This window comes from Meriones unguiculatus, chromosome 15 (assembly GCF_030254825.1).
Source record: "Meriones unguiculatus strain TT.TT164.6M chromosome 15, Bangor_MerUng_6.1, whole genome shotgun sequence".
Lineage (NCBI taxonomy): Eukaryota > Metazoa > Chordata > Mammalia > Rodentia > Muridae > Meriones > Meriones unguiculatus.
In genome coordinates, this window is record NC_083362.1 from 22,794,243 (window position 1) to 22,819,872 (window position 25,630).

The 25,630-nt window shown below is 39.6% G+C and overlaps 1 protein-coding gene across 1 annotated transcript in view; it reads left to right on the forward strand.

The window, feature by feature from the left end:
• The window catches only part of LOC110565081 (uncharacterized), a 121,058-nt gene that overhangs the window by 43,363 nt on the left and 52,065 nt on the right, over positions 1-25,630 (forward strand). Inside the window, exons 6-7 of the mRNA XM_060368273.1 lie at positions 3,477-3,587; positions 15,618-15,796. Coding sequence (XP_060224256.1) covers positions 3,477-3,587; positions 15,618-15,796 — 290 coding nt within the window. The remainder of the gene's footprint in view (positions 1-3,476; positions 3,588-15,617; positions 15,797-25,630) is intronic.

Here is a 25,630-nt window from a genome sequence, read left to right on the forward strand (position 1 = left end):
TGTAGAAACCAGAGTCTACATCACATGCCTTCCTTCCTTGCTCTCTACTTTCCTTTTTGAGACAAGTCTCTCACTAAACCTTGAGTTCAGCATTTTGGATAGACTGACTGGAAGCCCCTGGGATCCTTCTTGTGTTTCTGTTCCAGATACTGAGGTTACAGATGTCTACTGCCATGCCTAGCTTTTTACACAGATGCTAGACATCCAAGCTCAGCTCTGCATGCTGTGCTTTGGTAGCTAAGCCCTGTCTTCTTTGTGGTCTGTCTTCACTGTGGTCTCTTACTGACTCTATATTTTCTAGAGTCCAGCCCCCCGTTCTCTCTCTTATTAATAGTGATTTTTTTTTTAATTTTATCTTCAGTGCTCTATGTTTTTCTCCTTATGTTGTCTGAGTTATGAATCTCTTTGTTGGTTCTAACTTATCTATATATGCTTCAAATCCTCTCTCATTCTGTCTGGACTGAACCCTAGGCCTCACTCATGCTGGACAAACAGTCTACCCCTGAGCTTCCCATCCACCCCTAAACATATTTTTCACTCATGCCAAAGAACATTTTAAATTATATACTCCATGGTTATTTCGGTGTATCTAGAAGAAAACATACATTCAACCAATATTTTAGATTTTCTTTCCATATATCAGAGCTTATTCTGAAAATACCATGATAAACAAATGAAAAATTTTACTTGCTGGTGGGATGCTTACAGTTCATTAAGGATAGACAGACAGGTAGCCAAACAAGCACAGCAAAGCACCTCAGATCATGCGCCAGATTCTTAAACTTTCGTTCTTCTCTAGAGTTACGTTACAAGCTTGTCTAAATTCTAGTAATAATATTCATGCAGATTTGTTTAACTTAATCTATCTCTATTCTAAATTAATCTTCCTAAAGCCTAAAGTATAAAACATGTACAGTGTTTGCAATATTTACTATCTCTCTAATGTCTGGGTTCCAGTACAAATTCTGCATCTTCACCTTTAACATGCTTTCTCCTTTGGCTGTCTCCACATGTTATCACCCAGGCCAATGTCCATTGACCCACAGCCTCTGTGCCAACTCACCTGAGTCACTAACTTTGTACCTTTGCTCAGAATGCTTACCGGTTTGAATATGCTGGAGTTTTAAAATTATGCTAACTTTGGCATCAAAAAGATATGCATGACTCAAGGCAAACAACATTAGTCACGGCAGTAGTCTAATGTGGATGTTCTTGGTTGGAAATAGTTTTACCTCACATAATGTTGCATGATCTGGGTTCCATTTTTCCTTATGAATCTATCATCCCCTAAATACCCCAAAGTCACCTGGATCTTCCAGACATATGAAAAAGGGAGTAGGAAAGGGTCGTTTTCCTGTGTGTAATGCCTGGGCCTGGAAATGGAACACCACATCTGCTCCTATTCTCATGGTTAGGCCTTTCTCACCTTGCATGCCCAGCTGCAAAGGAATCTGAGAAAGACTGACCCACTGTGAGCCCAGCCATCAGAGAAATTAGGTTTATATAAAACTAGCAGTCTCCACCACTTTGTCCTCCCTAACAGTCAACATGAAAGAGAATTCACGTATTCATTAATATCAAAGCAGATTACCATTTTCTTGAAAGTCACCTTATAATCATTCCAAATTGGAATGAGAATTCCTTTTTCCAAAAATCACAATACATATTGTCTGTGTAATTTGTTTTCTATCTGTCATTTGCTCTACTACAAATGTAATTTTCTTTTCTGTTGTGCTTCTCTTTTCTTTTCCTAGTATAACTGAAGGTCCTTGACAAAAAGAACTATAGCATATAATTTGGAGTGGTTCGTGTATTCATTCGATATGTATTTGTTGAACGACTGCTAACCTGTAAGACAATAGCTGGCATTATGGAGAATGCAGAAAGTAATAAGATGTTTCACTGGATCTGTGTTGTTATTTCGTAAAGCCATAAACACATTCTCTGAGCCCCTTAAGACAACGGAGCAATGCATTCATTGAAATTGATTCAAAAGATCGTCTATGCCATGAGTAGCCCACTGCAAGCAGAATAGTACATGAATGAATGGGACTATCAAAGATTATTTCTAACCCTTGCTGAGCTGAACGAGCCATGGCTTATAATCATGTTACCCTCAGCAACTGAAACACATTTAAAAAGAAAAATTCTTGGCCAGGTGTTGTGACTCATGCCTTAAATCTCAGCACTCAGAAAGCAGAGGCAAGCAGACCTCTGTGAATTTGAGGTCAGCTTAGTCTACAGAGGAGGTTCAAGGACAGGTAGGGTTACACAGAGAAACCCCATTTCAAAGAACCAAAAAAAAAAAGAAGAAATAAAACATAAATTAACACTTTGGGGCTAGAGAGATGGCTCAATGCCTGAGAGCATGGACTGCTCTACCAGACAATACTGGTTTTCGTACCAGCACTCACATGGCAGCCCACAATCATCCACAATCATCCAAATCTAGGGGATTTGACAACCTCTTCTGGCCTCTGCAGACCACCAGACATTAAATCCACTTGGCAAACAGGCATACATGCAGACAAAACATCCATATGCATAAAATAAAATAATAAAATAAAATAAAATAAAAAATTGGAAAGGTAAGGTCGGTGACGTTCTACATATTAAAATCTTGCTATGGCTCACACTTCTCTGTGAACCCATGAACAGCACATATGCACTCAGCATGCATATCAAAGAGAGCAGAAACGGGGTTTAATTGAATGAAGAAACAATAAGTAAAATTAAACTACTTACTGTAGGAAGAGTTTTGGTCAAATCTATAGGAGACCATATTTTTTAAAAAAATGAATTAACCTTAAAATAGCATATTGATTTTTAACTTGTGTGCTGCATAAGTGAAAGCGATAGAAATCGAAGGGACAAAATACCCACTGGAAAGGGCCTTCAGTCTTCCACAGTTCAATGCCCTAAAGCTGAGGCTATTTTCAGTTTCCTGTCTAAAAGACTCAGAGAAGAGCCTAAACAATGCAAGTAAAAGCAGCCCACACACTCTTTTCTCAACCCCACCCCCAACTACTCCAAGATCTGTTTTGCCACAACTTCATAAGTATTTCAATTACTTGTTCCCTGAACAGTCCTGCAGAGAGACTGTCCCCAGCCCCCTTCTTCCCGATGAAGATATTGAGGTTAAGTGATTTTCTCAGGGTTACAAAGAGACCTCGCAGCAATGGGGGAATGAGAACCAGTAGTTCAACCTTCTAGTGGATGAATAGATTGAGTTTCAGAGCAGCTCTGCTATTGTATTGCAAAGGAGCCACTCAAATGCCTGGCTGAATGTTTAAGTCCTAGAAATGAAAGGGAGGCTGCAAGGAGAGCATTTTCTTTCTTATTAATGACATAGGCAATTGTCTAAAGTTGTAAAGAAAGGCCCTGTAGAAAAGGAGTCTTGTCTTTTTAAGTACAAACAGCAGGACACTCAATTTGGGACCCTCTGTCAAGGAGACTTGTCATCTGTCTACTTACAGACAGCGCTGCTGAGGAAGCTGGCCTCCAGATTGGAGACGTGGTGCTGTCTGTCAATGGTACTGAGGTCACCAGTGTTGAGCATGCAGAAGCTGTGCACCTGGCCAAGAAAGGTAAGTGGGCCAGTTACAGAAGTTCACTGAAAGTGCGGAGAACTCCATACACAGGGAGTTACCAAATGTGAGAAGGTGGCAGATAGAGAGGGATACCCTTATCAACATGGTATTTTATCCTGGTAATTAAATCTTACTCCTAAAATATTTACCCTTTGTATTGATCTTCGCACAGAAGTGAAACCTGAACATGTTAGTAAGCAAGATACACTCTACTACCAAAACATTTCTTTAATTTAAAAAGTTGTCTTCATTAAAGACTTCACTTACTATTTCATTTCATCTCTTTTTGCATACACTCTTCCACTTGTTTTTCCATTTTTTTGCAAAGTAAAACAAAATAAAACAAAACCTCAGGGTTTTAATATGGTGTGTGTGTGTGTGTATCAGAGAGAGACACACAGAGAGAGAGATATCACAGGTCTGAAGCTTTTAGAGATTCTCTTAGGACCATGTGAGGCTGTGTGTTTATCAATTCCAACACAGGTGGAACCACCATAGCATAATGTGTCCCCTGCACCCTTGCATCCATTCACAGTAAACTTTTGGACAGGTTAATGCCATTGATCTCTCTGAAAAATAACTTTCTTTGGCACTATTTTATACATCCTTAAAGCCTCACAGATAAACACATTCAACTAGCAAATGTCCTGTTCCATCACGGGATTGTTTGATATTGTATCTTGTTTCTGAGTTCCTGAAGTTTAATGGATGATGTTCCTGCAGCATTATTAGACAATGAGATATTATTTAAAATGTGCATTTGGAATAAGCCACAAGTGCCCTGATAAGTGTCCGTGTCTTCTTTCATGCTTTGGGGTTAGCAAGTACCAAGGGTTCTCTGGTGCAGGCTAATGTTTGAAAACCATCTACAGATGCATTCTACTTATCTATTCTGAATTGTTTCCAGATAGAATTTGGCTTGGTATTTTATTGCTCTGTAAGATGTGTACTGGGTAGGCCAAGAACATAAGGTCATTATCTGTTAGCATGTGCAGCAATTCTCATAGGTTTTACCCCAATATTTATCCCTTGTGAAGCACAGTTTAGGAATGCAGGATTTATGATTACAGTAAGTTGGTAATATAAGACAATAAGGCAATGCTATTCATTACTTTTGTACTTAGCTGTTCTCAAAGATAATTCCTTGTAATTTCATTTTTGTGTTAAATAATATTTTAGTAAAATTCTCTTTCTAGTGTTTTTGTTTGTTTTGCTCCAAGAAGCATAATGTTGTTTATAATGCATAGCCATTCTGAAAGTTAAAGAAAAACAGAGACTATCTCTAAAATTTGAATGGACGAGTTTCTGGCTTGCGATAAAACACTGAAATAATGTTGACAGTAGGAGAAAAGTGACTTCAACCTTCTAACTTGAACTGCTTGTTCCTGGGAGTTACTTGGAAGAATGGGTTATATACTCTGTTATAATCTGGGGTCAGCCTTCATTTCTTTTTCTTAAAAAGACTATGAGTCAGATAGCCCAGAAACAAAAAGACAGGCTTGGTATATACTCACTTATAAGTGGGTATTAACGGTATAATATAAGATAGCCATCTACATACATAAAGAAGTTAAATAACAATGAGGACCCTGGGGAAGATGCTTAAATCTTATTCAGAATGGCAAGCTAAATAGACACCAGAAGCTTTTGAATAAAGGAAACCAGATGGGAGCCTATGGATAGAGGGTCCTCTGAAACGATTCACCACCCAACAGGGGATCGAAGCAGATGCTGAGACTCAGGGCCAATCTTTGGGCAGAGAACAAGGAATCTTATGGAGGAAGAGAGGGGTGGGACTAGAGAAATATGGACGGGACAGGAGCCCCACAAGGAGACCAACAAAACTAAAAGATCTGAGCCAGGGGGTCCTGCAGAAACTGATGCACCAACAGGGGACCATGCACAGAGAAGACCTAGCCCCCTGATCAGATGTGGCCTATTGGCAGCTCAGTCTCCATGTGGATCTCTGAGTGAGGAGAGCCGGGACTGCCTCTAACATGAACTCAGTTGACTGTTCTCTGATCACTTGCCCTTGATGATGCACTCTTGTCAGGTCAAGGAGGGAGAGGATCCACACAGTCCTGATGAGACTTAACAAGCTCTGGGCAGATGGCAATAGTGGAGAACTCCCCCTTTCAGTGGAGTAGGGGAAGAGGACTAGGGGAAGAAGGAGGGAGGGTGGGACTGGGGGAGTTGAGAGAGGGGACTTCAATAGGGATAGATCATGAATAAATTGTAAAGAAAAATTTAGAAAAAAAAAAAAGGAAAAGACTGTGATGCCTTAAGCAGGGCACAGTGGTGAGTGCCTGAAAACCTGTAATCCCAGCACTCAGGGAGGCAGATGCAAGCAGATCTCTGTGAGTTCAAGGCCAGCTTGGTCTACAAAGTCCAAGATAGCCAAGGCTATATAGAGAAACTCTGTCTCAAAAATCAAAAAGAAGGAGGAGGAGGAGACTATGACCCCTTGTCTTTGCCATCCCTCCAGTTAGAGACACCTTCGAAGCAAAATGTAAATTGTGGATCCGAGATAGTAAAAAAACAATCCAAAAAGAGAAAGACAACAATGATGTCATGCTTGTATTTGTTGCAGGGGTGAGAATTACATTAAATAGCAGGAGAGGTCTCAGTATCTCCTCTGAGAAATAGGCTAGGGAAGGTGATTATTATTGATTTTGTCATTCATGTGCTCCTGGCAAGCCTTGTTCTACCTTAATACCACTGAATACTAAGAAGTTGACAGCACCTATTAGAAACAGTCAAATAGATGTGCCCACCTGGGTGGAAGCGTAGATCATTCCATAATCACGTTTGACCTCCTGCACACACTTAGGAGTAGCTGACCATAGCACAGCCCTTAATGCAGAAACGGTGAATTCTGTGATTGAATAATCAGGATATTCTCTGACATTCTTGGTCACCTGACATGAAAGCAAACAAGAAAAACATAGCAGCTGGACCTAGGTAGCAGCCCAAGAGATATGCTATCTTGAAGAGCATCATCACACTCACCAGGGGAGGAGACAGGGGGTGTCACCAGAGAGGGGTGCAGCTTTAAACTTGCTCTTATGCATATTTTCCAAAATATTTTAATAATTCACAAATAATAGGTGTTATCTAGTAAAAAATAATAATAAAGAATCTGAGAAACAATGCTGGGAAAGGATGTCAATGTATGAACAATCTGTAATAGGCAAGGTAGAATGAATACATCTAAGAGACACTGAAAATTTAAAATAAAATCAATATACATATACATCATTGAATTGGTCAAGGAGGACATTTAGAGGATGTGAAACTGAAGAGGGATTGTGAAGAAGGGCCCATTGACAGTGCTAAATATAAAGAAGACAAATGCTGAAAAAGTAGGATATGAATGATAAAATAAATGCAACAGAAAGATCTTACATGTTTCAAACTAGTATATAAACCCTCGCAGAAAGTGTCAATGAGAAAGAGAGGAAGGGAGGAAGAGGAGAGGGGGAGGGAAGGAGGGAAGAAAAAGAGTCAGGCAGACATAAAAACAGTTAAACACAAAGGACAAAACCAGAAGAACAACATACAACTATCTTAATCAAGAATGCCTGAGAAAAAAATAATTAAATGCATGGAATGGAAACATTGGTGTGTGTGTGTTGGTGTGTATTTCTGTGTGTGTATTTGTGTATTTATTTGTATGCGTATTTGTAAATGTGTGTATTTCTGTGTGTATATGTGTGTATACATACATGAATTTGTACATATACATACATGTATTTGTTTGTGGTGAGGATGCACAGGTATGTGGGAGGCTATGTGCGTGTTCATGTGGAAGCCAGAGATCAGCTTCAGGTGTCATTCCAAGGGTGCTCTCCACCTTGTTCTCAGTGGCATGAAACTCACTGACCCATGAGGTTGGCTGGCCAGGGAGCCCAATATCTGCAGGTCCCTATTTCTCCAGTACTGAAATCATAAGCACATGCCACCATGCACAGCTTTTAAAATACAGTTTCTAGTGATCAACTTGGGTCCTATGCTTGCACAGACTTTACTAACCAAGCTATCTCTCTAGCCCACAAAACGTTTCCAGGATTAATGAAAGAAAAAGGAAAGCAGAAAATGCTTACATATTACCAAATAGGTGGGTGTAAAAACTCTTAGGCAGGTAAACTGTAGTGAAACTTCAAAATGTTAAAAATAAAAAGAAAATTATTTAAGCATCAAGAGGAAAACAATATATTACCTCTAAAGGAATTGAAATACACTCAGACTTTTTTTTTAACAACAACAAATTCCAGAATAGTATGGAGTAATATTCTCAAAATATTAAAGAAACTCAAATGCAATATCCAGGTAAAAGATTGTTTAATGTAAGTGCATGGTAACGGGTTATTGGTATTCATGACTTCAGAGAGACTATCTCAAGTAATCTCAGATGAAACACTTTGCCAAGAAGAAATATAAACCAGAATAGCTTTATGTTAAGCATGGAAAATAGGTGCAAAGAAATAGTTTAAAGTTCCCTATTAACTCTATCATCCGTATATTGAGAAAAAAAGAAAACATAATGGAGTTCAATGCATTTGTATAATTTTAATGTTTCAAACATAGAAAAAAGTAAGTTTCCCTTCATCCCTGACAAAGGCTACTTAACTATGTGTCTTTTTAATGCTATGACAAAATATTTTAGATATCAAGCCTACAAGGAAGAAACTTTATTATGACCCATGGTTTCAGTTCATGGTTATTTGATGTCGATGCTTTGAATTGTGGAGGTATCTGTTGTGTGGGTTACACATACGTAGTAAAGAAAGATGTTCACCCTGTCATAGCCAGAAGGCAACAGACTGAGAGAAAAAGAAAAAGAAAAAAGCCTGTTGTCCTAATAATGCTTCAAAAATCCACCATCAATGAACTAGCTTCCTTGCACAGGGCTCCACTTTCTAAGATTGCCCATTTCCCAACAGTGCTACAAGGTGACAACCAATCTTTGAACATATAGGATTTTGAAGAACACTATTGTGGTATATTAATATTTACTATTGATATATCTTTTACTTAAGCAGCAGTTATTCCTAAACAGCTGAAAACAAATCACCACACAGAGATTGGGATTTATTTAATTAACCTAGAGCACAAAGCTGGGCAATAGTTACTCCATCCCAAACCTCCAAGCCTGCATAGTTTCCTACCATTCAGATTTCACCCATTATACTTGTTTTTAGTCCTATCTTAGGTCCGGTTCATCTCTGCACGTGGTTCCAAGACCTCTCTTGCAGATTCTCCTCCTCTCCTCTCTTGCTTCCTTCTGCTTCCTCCTGCTCTGGACCAGGATGTCCCCCTTTATCCTCTCCATTGCTCAACTTTGTGGCTGGTTGTTTTCATTGACAATATAGAGAACAAATGGTGGCATATGTACACAAACTTAAGACAGGTGATACTTAGAATAAGCATCACAATGCAATGTCTGGATTGAAACCAGATATTGGGGAAGAGAAATCAGCATTTGAATGAACAAGGGTAAATTGTATACATTCCAAGAGAACATTATACCAACAGAACACTTAAGTTCTAAATCATAATATAACCAAAATCACAAACAAAACAGAAAAGCACATGCTTATGAAGAAAAATAGTTAACAGAGAAACCATAAAAATATTTCTTTTACAATTGACAAGAGCAACGCTAGTTAAAACAAACCTGCTTATCATAATAGCAAAAGTCCTGACCAAGCCAATAGAATACAAGCAAGAGAAACGGTGGTATACTTTCTGAGAAGAAACAAAACTGTTCTTACTAAAGATTATATGTAGGAAAAAACAAGTAACAGGACAGGAGCCTATCACACAGGGTCTCTGAAAGACGCTACCTAGCAGTGTACCAAAGCAGATACTGAGACGCATAACGAAACCTTCGGCAGAGTAAAGGGAATCATATGAAAGAAGGGGGAGTTAGGATGACCTGGAGAGGACAGGAGCTCCACAAGGACCAAATATATCTGAGCACAGGGGTCTTATATGAAACTATTTCTCCAACCAAAGACCATGAATGGATATAACCTAGAACCCTGCTCAGATGTAGCCCATGGTAGCTCAGTATCCAAGTGGGTACCCTAGTAAGAGGAACAGGACTATTTCTGACATGAACTCACTGGCAGGCTCTTTAACCTTCCCCCGCCCTGCCCCAAGGGAGGAACAGGCCTGCTAGGCCACAGAGGAGGACTTTGCAGCCAGTCCTGAAGATACCTGATAAAACAGGGTCAGATAAAAGGGGAGGAGGTCCTCCCCTATCAGTGGACTTGGAAAGGAGCAGGGAGGAGATGAGGGAGGTAGGGTGGAATTGGGAGGGAATGAGGGAGCAGGATATAGCTGGGATACAAAGTTAATAAACTGTAACTAATATTAAAGAAAAAAAAGATTATATAATTGCATCTGACCAAAACCTACAACTAAAAGAGAAAGATTTATCAAACTAAGATCTCCTATTCAAATAGGTTATCCAGAACTGTATGGAAATCCCTGAAAAACATACACACAAGTAACACTATACAGACTGATCAAGTTATATTAAATATATATGTATATATGTATGTATACACATATATGAATATTTATTCAGCAACAATTAATGAAAAATTATGTAATGAACTTGAAAAAGAGCAAAGAAGGGTATATTGGAGGTTTTAGAGAGATGAAAGAGAAGGGGGAAAATATGAAATTATAATCTCAAAAATGACAATTTTTTTTTAAAATCAGCAGTATATACTCTACTAACAACAAGAAAAAGAAATTAGGTAAAATTACATTAAATTCACAATAGCAACAGAAATTCAAAATATTTAGAATTAATCTATCAAAGAATAAATAACTTTAAGAAAAAAATGATTCTCTCAAAGTCTGTAAAAGAATTTGGACAGGTACATAGATCAGTGAAGAGTACTGTGTTCTGTGCTCAAAGCCTTCTGTTCAATCCAGTATGATGGAGGGAACTAAATGTTTGGAAATAAACACTATTTCATGCATTTATAGGCAAAAAAAAGTAAAGATCTAATTCTTCCAAAATCTCTGTAGAATTTTCAGTTATAACAAAATAAAATTTAATTTAAATGTATGGGTAGTTTAAAAAACTTAAAAACTTGCAAAAAAAAGTAAATGTCTTTAAGTGACTACATTATTCATAAATAGGAACAGATGGAAAAGAACATTTTGTTCCAGAAATGAAGGTATATTCCATACCCTTCCCTTAATAACAGACAAGAATTGTGTTCTTTTGTAGGAACAGAGTAGATTAATGATCTGCAAAGGTCTAGAAAGCTCAAAAAAATTACTCAACTGTTCATGAAAACTTGACAAAGGTGTCATACATTATGCTTTGTATATTATTCTATACACAGAGATGTACCTCAGTTGTATCAGACCTCAAATAAGTTTAAAGTTAAAATCAGTGTCAGTAAAAGAAATTATGGACCAGCTTTGCCACTAATCAAAAAAAAATGTAAACTGTCAACAAGATGATGGTTTAGATTTAATAATCTTTTTTTAAAAGTGTCATATAATAGCCAGCTTTGACAGGAGCATAATTGTAAGAAAATGAGAATCTTTGTGCACTTACTGAGATACAGGAAGTCTAGAGAGCAATGCACTTCCTAGTGAAGTACCTAATAAATCTTATGTCCTAGCAGATGAACTTCTGGACCAATAACCCCAGAAACTACTTAAGGGACACAAATACAAGGACATCTGTGCAGTATTTTATGTGGTAGAAAGGAATTAGAGTCAGCCTGGATGACCATCACTAGGGGAATGTGTAAACTTACATTGTAATGCACACACACTCTGAAATTCTATTCACATTGAAGCATCATGTGTAGATATTTTTTAAAAGATGGTTTCAAGTTGGAAAAGAGAGAAGAGACAAGAATAAACAAAAGGAGGTTGGAAAGCAAGAGAGACATACAGGCATACAGAAAAACACCATAACATCACTTATGTGAGAGAAGAAGACAGACAGACACAAGGTGATATGGTGACATTCCCGCATCACGTCCATTTTGTGAAGCCTATTGAGAAACAAAAACTAAATCAATTACTGTACTTGAAGAAGGAATATAAACAAAGCAAGAAACTCACAACTCCAAAGATAATCCTATGACACAATCTAAGTGTTATGGCACTCTGTCTTTGATTTAACAGCAACGACAACAACAAATGCTTCTGGAATGGATTGCATGATACATAACTGCAGTGAGATCCTTGGTCTGAACTATATAGGCAATAATGGTGAAAGAAAGTTGGCAAAGCAAATGGAGTCACTGAGAGAGCAGTGGTTTTGTAGGAGCATATCACCCCGATACTGATTCAGATTTGTGCAAATCAAATTACTTTTCAGGGGCTGGAGAAATGGCTCAGGGGTTAAGAGCACTGTCTGCTCTTCCTAAAGGTCATGCGTTCAGTTCCTGGCGACCACATGGTGGCTCACAACCATCTATAATGTGAACTGATTCCTTCTTCTGGCAGATGTAAATGCAGATAGAACACTCATATACATAAAATAAATGAATCTTTAAAAAAATTACTTTCCAGAGAACAGTGAGTCCTAGATCTAGCTGTGAGGCAGACTCAGCCCATGACTCTTTTAAACGGGAGACGCTGGTGCTGCCCCACACTTGTAGTTTTAATCAGCTCTCTGTGTTGAATCTTCCACAACCAGCCTGGCATCAGGAAATATCCAGAATCTTTCCGGTTTTTTTGTTTCTTGACACTCCCACACAAGTATATAATGACTTGTTCTTTTCATCCCCTTCCTTCTATTGAACCCTCCTCTTCAGCCCAGAACCTTAAAGACTTGGCAAAACAGTTACAGCTCTATGTCTGAAAGCCTTACGTTGTTACCTTATCTCAACAAAGTAGCATGAGGAAAGGGGGTTCTGAAATTGCAACCTCTAATTTTGCGATTGGCATTATTAGTCGTAGTACTACTCACACATCTGTACAAATTAACTTTATTCTGTTTATGAGGAAGCCAAAACTGATTTTTGGAAGACACTTAGAGTCATACAAAAAAAATGGCAGCATTTATATGTGAATGTTTGGGACTTTGTGTATTTGCTTGTGTTTTTGAGACAAATCCTCATTGTGCAGCCCAGGGCAGCCTTCACCTTGGGAACCACTTGCTTTGCCCTCAGCCACCTGTGCTGGCATTACAGGTATGAACATCACTGTGCTGAGTGTGCTGTTTATGTAATTAGGTTGCCCTTATGCAGTGGTTTTGGCATTTTTATGGGGCTGGTTATTGGCAGACTCAAAGAGATTCACTCATCAATGTAGATAGTAAAGGAACGCATTGAAGCTCAGAGAGCAGGCAAGTCTTTGCTCCATCGGTACTTTGTTTCACTAAGTGCTTTAGTAAAATCAAGCACGCTGGAGGCCAGGTTCTCAGCTGCTGAACACGGTGCAAGCCCTTGGGGACAGAACAAGTCTTGCACATTTCTTTCCGTCACTTGTGAGGGTGGGAGAGTTTGTCTGACAGCAAAGGTGCGACTCTGACACAGTTTAAGATTGGTGGCATAATAAGACAGTGAGCCAAGGAGAAAGTGTGAATTAGAAAAAGAAATTATTTTTTTCTGTTCCCTGTAGCTGTAAATAACCTCACCAAATTCTACACTTCCAAACGTGGGCCATCATGTGCAGGAAGAAGAGTTTTCTGGGGCACTTTTGTTCTGAAGGACTTTGTCACTAAAGAACTGGGGTGGGTAGACATGTGGTTTAAAAACTCCTTTATCTCATGGAACTGACGATTTTCTTGACTTTTTCACCTCAGGCTGTAGACAGCCATCTAGCTACATCCTTCATCCCACCCAGGACTCCAAGCAAGCAAGATACTCAATAGAGAAAGGCAGTAGTTATGTACTTCCATCCCAGGATCAGGAAATTGATACATAGAAGGAATATGCACTGAGGGAACTAACAGTTTTCTTTAGTGAGATATGGTTGGGTTAAAATAAATTTGGCCAAAGGAAAGTAAGTCCTAGTTGAAAAAATGAAAAAAAATTATAAACAGTGGACAAGGAACAAATAAGCAGGGCCTTAAGGAAACAGGAGTGCTGGGGGCTTGCAACTGAAATTGTATTTGGATATCATCTGAGAACTTGCTACAAATATAGGATGCCAAGGCTCATGCTGAAACCTCTGACTGAAGGCATGATGTTTAATGAACCTCTTCCTGATGTTTGTTAAGTGTGCCATGTACCAAATTAAGGCATTTCCTAATTTTAGGCTCCATAGGTTATTAACTACAGGAAGTTTGGAATGTTGATGCTTAAAATTTTAGTTCCATTAATGTATAAACTACAATCGCCTTGGAAATTGCTTTTTTCCAAACATAACATCAAAAGTTGATACTCTCATTCAAGTTCTTCTGTGAATGTCAAGCCTGAGTCCTCTGAGCGCCTGGTAGCATGTAAGAGAGGATAAAACCACTGGCTCCTGACAGCTGTTTGGAGCTCAGCAACTCCCCCCGTGCCAGGCTCCTGTCCTCAGTCTGAGTAGCAGAGACTTTCCTTTAACATGGTGAAGCCATGCTGCAGCAGGGCCAGATGCATCCTGGCCCAGAGAGAATTTTTTCAGTGGTGCAACAAGTCATGTTTATGACCATGACCGGGCTGCAGCAAGAGCTTAGTCTGATCAGTATCAGAGAAGCTCGAATGCAGTCTGAGCAAGCAGGAGGAAACGACCTCGGGGCAGCCCACTGCAGCAGTCCATAAATAAATTGGCAGATGTGTCAACGGCTCACGTTAGTCCAGGAGTGCAGTTCTTCAGGGACTGTCGTCCGAAGACAGAGACATCTGTGGGTTGCCGGTCAATCTGGAGCACTTCTTCTCATTTTTCTGGGTGTGCTTTTGACAGGAGCTTAAGGGCAGTTCAATAAATTAAAATGTATTTACATGGCAATGAAGAATTATCTTGACATACTGAGAGTTATTTAATTACCAAGGTACTCTGCGTGCTGCTAAAGTTAAGACTGTGTCAGCCTTTCTGGGACAAATCTTTATTTTCAGGGCCATGTGGCTCAGCCAGGAATGATCCCCTGGGTTGGAGCTTGTCAGTTATAGAAGATGAGTCTCCTTGCTGACCCCCATTTCCATAGACAGCTCTAAACAGATCGGTAATCTCAATGTCAGACATCATGATGAAGTCAGCGCTGCCAAGGCCAAATGTCCTTCTTTAGGGATGTGGCCTTCCTCTCAGAGGAATTGTAAATGAAGTCATACCCCATTTGCAGTCTTCAAAGCGTGTCAGGGTTGCTGTCTGTCTGCATGGCATTCAGAGAGCTGTCTTAAGGCATCAAAAGGTAGGTGTGTGGTGTCCATGCTGGCAGCAACAAAGCCCGGTGGGTAGGCAGCGACCTCATATTAACGGGACAGAGGCAATTTCCGCACACTGTACTCTATAGCAGCCCTGTGTCACTGAAGTCCAGCAAAGAAAACATTCTAAGAAAGACAGGAACTGGCAGCTCAGGGTGAAGTCCCGACTTCACCTGGAAACAGAAAAGGGTCAGTACCTTGGACCTCCCAGAACTCCTGTTTCCAAACTGAAGGATTTTGATGAGAGATCTGAGTAGTGACTTAGATCAAGGAGGGTAATCGTTATAAATAAAAGCGGGGTAGCAGAGCTAGGTATACCTCCATACCCTTCTTCTTAGGAAGTAAACCAAATGTTGAAGGAATTGATACTGTAACCAGTGGCACTGCACAGACCTGACTCTCTCATCAGAACCATCCTGGTTATGATGAAGGAGTTTTACACAGTTCGGGAAACCTGTGTCATATATCTTGCTACCATGTAGATGTGAGTCAACAGACATAAATGTCCAGTTCTTCTTTTCTTCATAAACACATAGGTTTGGATGTCTAACAGACTTGGTTTAGTCTACTGCTTCTCTGTTTGAAAAACTCTGTTTCTCCAACCATTACTTCTGCATAGTCACGGCCCCTCCCTCCAGAAGATGATAAAGTGTTAAGCCACTGAACTATCCCAAATTCATGCCTGTAGGTCCTGACATCTTGACCATGGTGGTGGGATCCGACATCAGCCGCTGTCCAAATACCCCATGGCCCACCTGCCGTGGCTACCTGCATAAGAGGACTCACTCGGGCTTTGTGAAGGGCTGGAGGAAGAGGTGGTTTGTGTTGAAGCATGACGGCTTTCTCCTCTATTACAAACACAGAAAGGTAAAGTATGAGGAGGGATGGCAGCTGATCCAGGTAAGAATAAGAGGCTTCAGGAAGCAAAACCTCCGTGGACTATCTCATGTCCAAGAATTACCCTTCAAGGAGGTGTAGTGCAGGAATCTGGAAATTGCACACTCTCCTCTGACCACCCAGGAGTCGTCCTTCCTTCAAAAGTTTGAGAATTGTAATGTATGCTCTCTTCTGCTACATAAATCAAGTCGTGTCTTTCTTCTCCTTTACTTTTGTTTTGATCCTCTTCACAGAGTTCTTTATCACTGTAAAGAAGATAAGAACCAAACTCTAGTACCATTGGTTAATCTAAATGGATCAGGAAAAGCATAGCTCCTCAGGCCACAGGGTAGGGAGCATATACTGTGGTTGGTAGAACTCTGTGCTGTTGAGTCTTCTGAGGCGGAGAACTGGACAAGTCGTGCGGAATATTTAGCCTCCCAGATTTCATGAGAATGGACTGTCTAACCTTAGGGGAAGGCTGCGATCACAGACGGATTAGTCTCAAGGTCTTGCTAAAACAGCCCTCTTCCCAGACGTTAGTGACTGAGTGAGTCTGAGTGTGAATGGATGGGCCCATGTTCTTGTAGAGCCCTTCTTATTATTATTTTTTTAATTGCAGCTATTATCTTTTTTATTTTTTTATTATTGGTTACATTTTATTAACTTTTATCCGAGCCGTATCCTGCTCCCTCATTCCCTCCCAATCCCACCCTCCCTCCCTCATCTCATCCCTGCCACTTTCCAAGTCCACTGATAGGGGAGGACCTCCTCCCCTTTTATCTGACCCTGTTTTATCAGGTATCTTCATGACTGGCTGCAAAGTCCTCCTCTGTGGCCTAGCAGGGCTGCTCCTCCTTTGGGAGGAGGGGAGATCAAAGAGCCAGCCACTGAGTTCATGTCAGAAATAGTCCCTGTTCCCCTTACTAGGGTACCCACTTGGATACTGAGCTACCATGGGCTGCGTCCAAACAGAAGTTCTAGGTTATATCCATACATGGTCTTTGGTTGGAGAAACAGTCTTATATAAGACCTCTGTGCCCAGATATATTTGGTCCTTGTGGAGCACCTGTCCTCTGAAAGACTCTACCTAGCAGTGTATCAAAGCAGATACTGAGACCCATAACCAAACCTTCAGCAGAGTGCAGGGAATCATATGAAAGAAGGGGGGATTAATATGACCCGGACAGCCCTTCTTTAGGTTACATCTAAAACACAGTTTGCATTTTGTTATAATGTGTATTTTCTCAGCCAGATTCAATCTAATGTCTAATTCTGTTAAGCAAACACAAACACACTTGAAAACCACAGCAGAGATTTCACATGGAACTTCTACTTTCCAGCTTCTCATGAACTATTCTCAACAGTTGTCAGGAGCCAAATAGACTCCTTGTCATAAGGAGCAGTCCCACTGTCCCACTCAACCAAGGATGCACTGTACTCTGAAGCCTTGTGAACTGCTGGCTTTGCTCCAGGGACATTCACAACCCACCTCTAATCAGGGTTCAAAGCAAGAATTTTGGCTACTTACCTCATTCATGACACAATCTTATTTTTTTTCTTCTGTCTTTATTTTACATTTCATGTGTGTGTGTGTGTGTGTGTGTGTGTGTGTGTGTGTGTGTGTACATAGGCATTTATGTGCGTGTATAAAAAAAACTTACTTTCTTCATGGAAAAGAAAAAAAGACAGTAAAGAAATCAGTGCACGGCAAGCATGAAAGATGATGTCCTATTAAATTACTGCGGGGACTTTCTAGTCCTGCCGTGTGAGCTGCTTACTGCAAAGTGCTCTGCCTTTCATAAGAAAGTGAACCATACAGCTCCTTTGAGCAACTTTGTCTCCCTCCAGTGCAGGAAAAAAGGATTTTCTCTAAACAGGAGGAAAAATTATTATCAGTAGTTGGTTTCTATTTTCTTGAGTATTACAGTGGAACAGACAAGAAATTTTCAATCTAGAAAACATTTGTGGAAACATTGGACATGAGTTTCCAATCTGTGGAAACATGTACATTCATGTTTCAGAAGCCTGGAGGAGTCACCGAACTGTGCCTAAAGGCTCCACTCTCCTTCCCATTAGCTTCTGAATAGGCAGGAGTGTAGCTCTGCAAATTTGATTTTTTGAAAAGGTTTTAAGGGAATTCTAATTTGGAAATTGGGCGAATAGCACAGTTAAATGTCTTCTAACCCAAAGTCAACAGACAAAGAAAAAGAAAAAAAAAAAAAGAAAGAAAGAGAAAGGAAGGAAGGAAGGAAGGAAGGAAGGAAGGAAGGAAGGAAGGAAGGAAGGAAGGCAACTAATTGAACTTGTGCGTTGTGCTCTGGAGACTGTACCCCTGAAGGTGTCTGTCTTGTCCTGAGTTGGTAACTAATTTCTGTCTCCTCTTATAAAATTAGGGATCGTAGGAGATGTTAGTTTAATGCTCTTCCGCAACAAAATAATATAAGAAACATCTCTGAGGCACACAACCCTCTTGTTTTAAGACCTCTGACCTCTGAGATTCAGAAGGGTCCCCATATTTCTGTCTGGGTTTGCTGGGTGACACTCAGGGCGCAGAGGCTGTGTTTGGCTCATGTGTTGTTTCTGTTCATCTCTGAATCATATGCATTCAGAGGAAGAATGTGCTGCACAGTTTACCTCAGTCCCCACTATTTTCTTGTCTACTTATTTGCAATCTACCATCTAGCGTTTGAAAGTATGAAGCCTAGAGTGGAAGGTATGTGAAAACTTGAAACTATAGTAGTAATTTTAGTTAAATTTAAAATACTTTTTATCAGTTTCTCGTCTTCTTTGTAAGGGAAAGAAGTGGATCTTGTGCTTAGCACACAGGTAAGAAAAAGCCATTGTGAAGAATGTGGTTGTGGCCATCGTTGCTATATCAGCCTTTGATGCAGCTAAAGTATAAATAGCTTTATTTCGTTGATAAAGAGTCCAAATCGGATGCCCTGTAAGTGCTACACAGTCCGGGACACATTATGTCTGATCTGTAAAATAGATAGCAATGCTTGAGAGGAGGTAATGAGGCATACAAAGAACACAACAGAATAAATTAACAGAAAATGATCTCACCCATTCAGAAGTCGTTCATGCAACACGTATCTACTGGATATTTTTCACACACCACGCATTATGTAAGCACCAGGAAGAAGGCAGAACAGACATGGTGTCTGCCCTGTTTGTGCTTATAGTCCATGTAAGAAGCCGGTGTAAGAAAATACATCCACAAGTAAATGTGTAATTGTGATTAGTGTTACAAATAATGCTATAGAGAGAGGAAAGTTATAGCAATCTGATTGGATCAAGAAGTACAATCACACTGCTCCCAGTAGTAGAGTTGCTGAACTGAGATAAAGGAATTACTGTAGCATGTAAGAAAACTGAATATTTTTCAACAAAGGCATAGCCCATGAAGTACAAAGTCAGAAGCGGCCCGCCCCCTCTCCAAAGCTGGGTTTCCAGCAAAAATATGAAATTAATCAACTGGATGGGCTGCGGCTCACTAGTTTGTCAGGCCACAGCAGTCTACAAACCCAGTACAAACAGGAAGCAACCCTTTGGGACCCCACAAGGCAGGAAGACTTCCGTTGGTGGTTGGTGTGTAGTTAAACTGTAGGAGTGAGAATGTTTGTGTGGCTGAAAAGCCTGGAACATAAGAAGTCCTTGCCACAAAGAATCTGTCAGAGTGCTGTAGGGAGATAAGCCTCTGGGAAGAGGGAAGCAAGCAGGAAAAATCTGGGCATCGGAGTACGCAGGAGACCTGTGCAGTGCGTGCACATGGCAAGGATCACAGGAAGGAGACCACTAGACCATGCTGAAGCTGCATGTCCCAGAGGGACCGCATATGCTGGGGCGCATGGCTGGACAAAGCACCTTCTGACGGCCACATGCTCACTGATGGACTACCCTGCAGACAGGACAGAGCAAGAGCCTCCCTCCTTTGCAGTGTTCCTCCCGCGCCCTCTGCTGGGAAACTGTAGCAGCACCGTGCTTAGTACAGAACTCCATAATGAAACAAGTTCATTACAAAAGGAAAAGGCAAGTTTTCTGTAAGCCGTGGGCCACTGGGAATTTGACCATGCTCCAGTGAGTATATGGGCAACGCAAATTGGACTTGTTTTTTTTTTTTTTTTTTTTTCTTCTTCGTTAGGGGAAACTCACAAGAGGGTTCAGAGACCTGGGAAAAAGACACGGAAGTGAATGTGACTAGGGTGCATTATGTGAAACGCCCATTTAACCAAGAAAAATATTATGTTGGAAGAAAAAAGAATAGCTGGTAAGGAGTGATTATAATCTGGGAGACACTGAGAGCACTAGGTTGAGAACTGGGAAAAGAGTGAAAAGCTTGAATGAATTAGGACGAGAAGTGAAGATGTGAGTGGGGTGGGTGTGTTGTATGTGTCTGTGGTGTGTGAGTGTGTGTGTGGAAGGGTGGGTATAACATTTCAGCTGACACCCAGGGTTGAGTAGAAGTTAGCCAGACAGAAAGTTGACATTAGCATTTAAAGATATAGGAGATATCTAATTTAAATTATTTTAATTTTAAAAAGAGAGAACAAAAGGAAAAGGAGGAGAGGAGGGAGACAGGGAAGAAGAGAGGAAGGATTTAAAAAAAAAGAAAAGTGTGTTATGTTTAAGAAACTTGAAAGTTTCTACTGTGGCTAAAGCAACAGTTTCCTCCCTGTCCTAAGGGGGAAAGCAGAGAAGTAAAGACATTAGTCTAGAAAACAAGCAGGAGGCCCCCATGCAGGGGCCCAAAGTAAAAACAGCAGCTTTGGTTTGACTAAGACAGAAGGCCAGAAAATACACCAGACAGTGGGGATTTTCTCATGTTTAATCTGTTTTGCTGAAGATGAATTAGAGGGTGACAAGAGTTGGACGGGTATAGCCAAAGACAACAAAAGGCAATAGCAGCCCTGATTTGGTAGAGTACCCTACAAAGATATTTCAGGACAAGAAGCAACAGGGTTGGGGGTTGGACAGAATACGGTAAATCAACTTATCTAATACCAAAAGCCGGTGCCTTTCAAGCAGCAGGCATGAATTTCTCACAGAGATGGGGCTGCTAAATCCTGAGGTACATCACCAGATTCAACACCTGGTGAGGACTTACCTCCTGCTTTTTAGGAGCCATCTTCTCACACATGGACAAAGGGAAAAGAGAGTGGCAGCTTAATAAATCCTAATCTCATTCTCGAGGGATCACCCTTGTGACCTAATCTTTCAAGAATCACACCTCTGAATTCCTTCTCAGTAAGGATTAGATTTCCGCATATGAGAGCAGAAAACATGAATATTTAGTTCACTGCATAGGAGAAGTAGTATGAATGACTCTGAGTTTGCTGGAAAGAATGATTGGTGAGGTAAAATTCTAATAATTCACTGAAATAAGGACAAATGAAAAAATGTAAATAAAATAAAATCTGTTTTATCTGGGTCAAGGAGCAGATTAAGTAGTATATAATTTGAAGTTTGGATTGATTAGCATGCCCATATACATATATATATGGGCATGTCAGTGTATATATATATATATATATATATATATATATATATAGTATACTTTATAAACAAACAAACTAGGTGAAAGTTACAAAGCATCTACCCCACATAGAAGACATTGATCACCTTACCAAAAGCAGTCTAGTTAATGTAGAGTAAGTTTGCAAAAACCAAATTCATTAACATGAGTTAAAAGCATTCAAAGACCAGGCTCTTGAAAAAGTTTTACAGTTAAAGAGATGAGAATAATAGTTTAGTTTATAGAATAATAGTTTAGTTTGGATAATGTTTAGTCCATTTATAATTAGTGTAATTAAGATTAAAATGAATTTTAAAGTGCTGTTGTTATTTTGCTTTTCATATTTCTCTTCTGTTTTTTTATTTCTTTTTCTCCCTGTTGGCAAATTTGTCTTATTGTATTATTTTGTTGCCTACCTAAAAGATTGTCATACAGTGCTTAAACTATAAAAGTCTAATACAAAGCACTATGTGTATTTTATAATAGTATGTATACTATTTTGTGGACATTATGGCCTTTAATTTAACCATATCTTATGCAATATGTTCATAATGTCATGTATTTTAGTTTTATATGGACTGTAAACCTATGAGAGTTTGTTTTCATTTTTCATAAACTTAACACTGTATGCACTTCATTTTAAGTATATTTTTACCACATTCTACTATAATTCTTTCTTACCTGGATCTTCAAACATTTGATCTTTGATCATTCTTATGCTATAACACTATTTGGTGGGTGACGATAAGTTACTTTCTTAGTAATTTCAGATTTTGAAATGGGTGACAGAAACGTTGATTTGGTAGTTATTTCTTTCAGGAGTATCTTGAGTGGCTCTCTTTTCTGTATACGAAGAAGCTAACATTACGACATAAAGAAGGAAATCCAGAAGAGCACCCTCCCCTGTGAGCTGTGTGTCTGTAGTTAATAGCAATTTGCTCCTCAAAGTTCCTAATTTACACCTTATTTTTTATTTTGTTCCCCACTTGATTCTCTTCTACAGCTTCTTGTTTATGCTGCAGTTATCAATTTGGCCTTTTATTTCTTTGAACATACTAATCATAGTACTATTAAAGTCCATTTCTTATCATTTTATTATCTAGATTCGCCATGAGTCTTTCTATCTTCTGTATTCTCTGCTAACTAGTTTCAGTTATAAAAGATAAGAGTGAGGGAGAGTCCTGTTCAGCCCTGTAAGTACTGATCTTTGCTCCAGTACTCTCCAGGCTTATTCATTGATCAGAGTTCTCCCTTAGAGCCTTATCTACCAGGACCACCTCTTTTTTAAGTTATCTTAAAAATATTTTCCCTGTTTCTTGGAGCCGCTTCCCTCCAGCCTTCCCATAGACCCCGTCTTCCTACCCAGACACCTTCAACTCCCCATCCAGAGTCTTCTTTACGTTGCCCAACTGCTCTTGGGAGCAGGGCCTGGAGTTGGGACCTGTTTGATAGGCTCTCAATTCGTTGAGTCTGTTGAATGTGATGCTCATTTCTCAGCTGCTTTAGATGGAAGCAATCCCCGTGTAAAGCTAATTTCTGCTAGACTTTGGCTTCATTTGTCTTTATTGTCTTCCTAACTATGGGAGATACTTACAAAAGCATTTATATACTCAAGCTTTCCCATGTTTCTTTTCTAGCAGTAGAACTGATCCTAATCTAGTTTGACACGATTAGAAAGAGAACATCAGTGACAGCTGAAAGATGGAAGGTGGTGTGAGGGCAGGGTTGTTTTTGTCATCAGTTTTAAGCTGTAAGATACAAGTTTAAATGTGAATGCTGTCATGGGGTATGAGAATCTAGCAGAGGGAAAAATAGAGGTACAAAAGAAGAGAATAGATAGACAGATGTATTTAAGTGTGTATTTAAAACGTAGATTATATCGAGCTCGTCAGTGACAGCAGAAGATTAGACTACATAACAGATATGACTGAATTTTCAAACCGGTTCAAAACAAAATGAAGCATTATACAAAACACAACACTGTTTGTTATGTCTTATGACTCCCTATGCACAAAACCAGATGTGGGTGTGTGTGTAGGACTGGGAAGCATGGAAAACATGAAGATTTGTAGATCCTTAGAGAGAAAGGGCACTGTTTTGCTTAAAATAATACTCTGTTTCAAAAGCCAGGCTGTTCACTATGATGCTGGGGGTTGGTTTGATTGTGTTGTGGTACATGCTGAGAAGAGAGTTTATTTTGAACAGAAGGTGAAACTTAGAGCATGAAATAGGATCCTTTCATTCATCTGTCTTAAATATCTCTTGTAATTGAGGCTTATTCATTTGTATTTTCCTTTAGCAAAGCAAAGTGAATCGTAGAGTGATGTCATCTTTATCTGCCAGTTGTGGGGATCTTCTCCAGGGCGTTGTGCCTGCTAGGCAAGCACTCTGCAATGAAACCACATCTCCATGTCCATGGAGTTAGAAGACTACACGTGGGAGAGTAAAAAAGTGGAATAGTGTGGGCTCTAAAGGTCAGTCTGGCTTCACAGCCCACAGTCTTAAGTAAAGAATTTATGCCACAATTCTGGTTTAACTAACAGTTACCAGAAAAATAGATAACTGATCCTGAAACTCATCAGAGGAAAACCAGTGCCAAAGAATGGGCTTGACTGGACTGTGGAAGGAAGCAATATAGTTGATTTCTATTGATAACTAAGATTTCTACATATTTCACCTTAAATATGACTATTATACACCCAGGTGACAAGGTCATGAAGATGGCACTAGAGCTCAGAGAGAGATCTAGAGTGAGATTCAGTTGGGTTAGTCATGAACAGGTAGATGGTGTTGTATGCCAGGAGGTCACCCAGAACTTAAATAAGTCTGTAGGTTACAAGAGCAAAGACCCGAGGACCAGACCCTGGTGGAAATCTCTGGCAAACAGCAGGGCTGCATCAGCAGATTCTGACTGAAACAAGAGCAGTCTAGACTTCACGGGTCAGGAGAGTGAACTGTCACTGTGATGCAGCTGTCCACAAGACACAACCTCTGTGGGTGGATCTGTCCTTCTGATTGTCCTTTCTTGGCTTGACTTGTGTGTGTGTGTGTGTGTGTGTGTGTGTGTGTGTGTGTGTGTGTTTCCTTCTGGTCTGAAACACGGCCATCTCTCCTATCCCTGAGGTAAGGTATAAATTTCCTTGAATAAACAGTTCCTCATAATTAGCTTTTTATTTATCTTTCTTTCTCATTCCAAATTTTTGAAAGAGCCATCTAACACTTTTTTCCCTGCTGTCATTTCACACTTCCTGCAATCAAATGCTTGACATACGTGGAAGTTGCAAGAAGGCCCAAGTTATCCAAAAACAGTAGAGACTGAGAAAAGCAATGTGCTACGAACATGTAATAGGAAATTATATTTACCTGGCAAGTTTTCTATGTAGATTAAGTTAACAGATAACCAATTATTACAGGGTATGGTACCTAATTTCAAATACCATACTAGAATTCCTCTTCTTTTTCAATTTTACCCGTTTTGCAATAAAGTGCCCATGTTCATGGTAAACATCAAAGTGAAATAAATTTGGAGTTGCTTTTCCAAGAGATCCTAGGAATTTCTTGCCACAATGCCAAGCTTCCACCCTGGAGATTTTGTTCCAATTTTGTGCCTACTCATAGTTGGAGACCACAAACCCTGACCTAAAACCCTCCAAGGTGATTATATCTCAAGGCTTTACCCTCAACTGCTTTTGTGCCTCTACTCTGTATTTCAGATTTCCCTGTATGCCTGTCCTACTTGCTCATATATCCTCTGTACAGGGCTTCTGAAACCTTTTCCAGTAAGGACTCACTTTCACTCCCATATTTTTTTTTATGTGACCCTGGATTGGAAAATATATAAAAGTGATTCTCAAGCCAAATACATCCTGGTAACAAATCACAAAGAAATTCATTCTAAAAACAATTTCTTAGTATATATATGATTTTACTGTTTGTTAAATATGAAGACATTTTTATACCAACAAGATGGATGTGATCCTTAATCTTACATTAAAAAAAAATCTTAGTGAGACTGGTATACTCATTTAATCTCAGCACTTGGGAAGCAGAGGCAACTAGATCATTGTGAGTTTGAGCAGCTTGATCTAAATAGTGAGATCTAGGCCACCCAGGTTTACACAGTGAGATTCTGCATGAAAGAAAGAAAGAAAGAAAGAAAGAAAGAAAGAAAGAAAGAAAGAAAGAAAGAAAGGAAGGAAGGAAGGAAGGAAGGAAGGAAGGAAGGAAGGAAGGAATAAAAAAGAAAAAAGAATGGACTATGGACTATTTGCCATCCCAATATATATATACAGCACCTTAATTTTTTT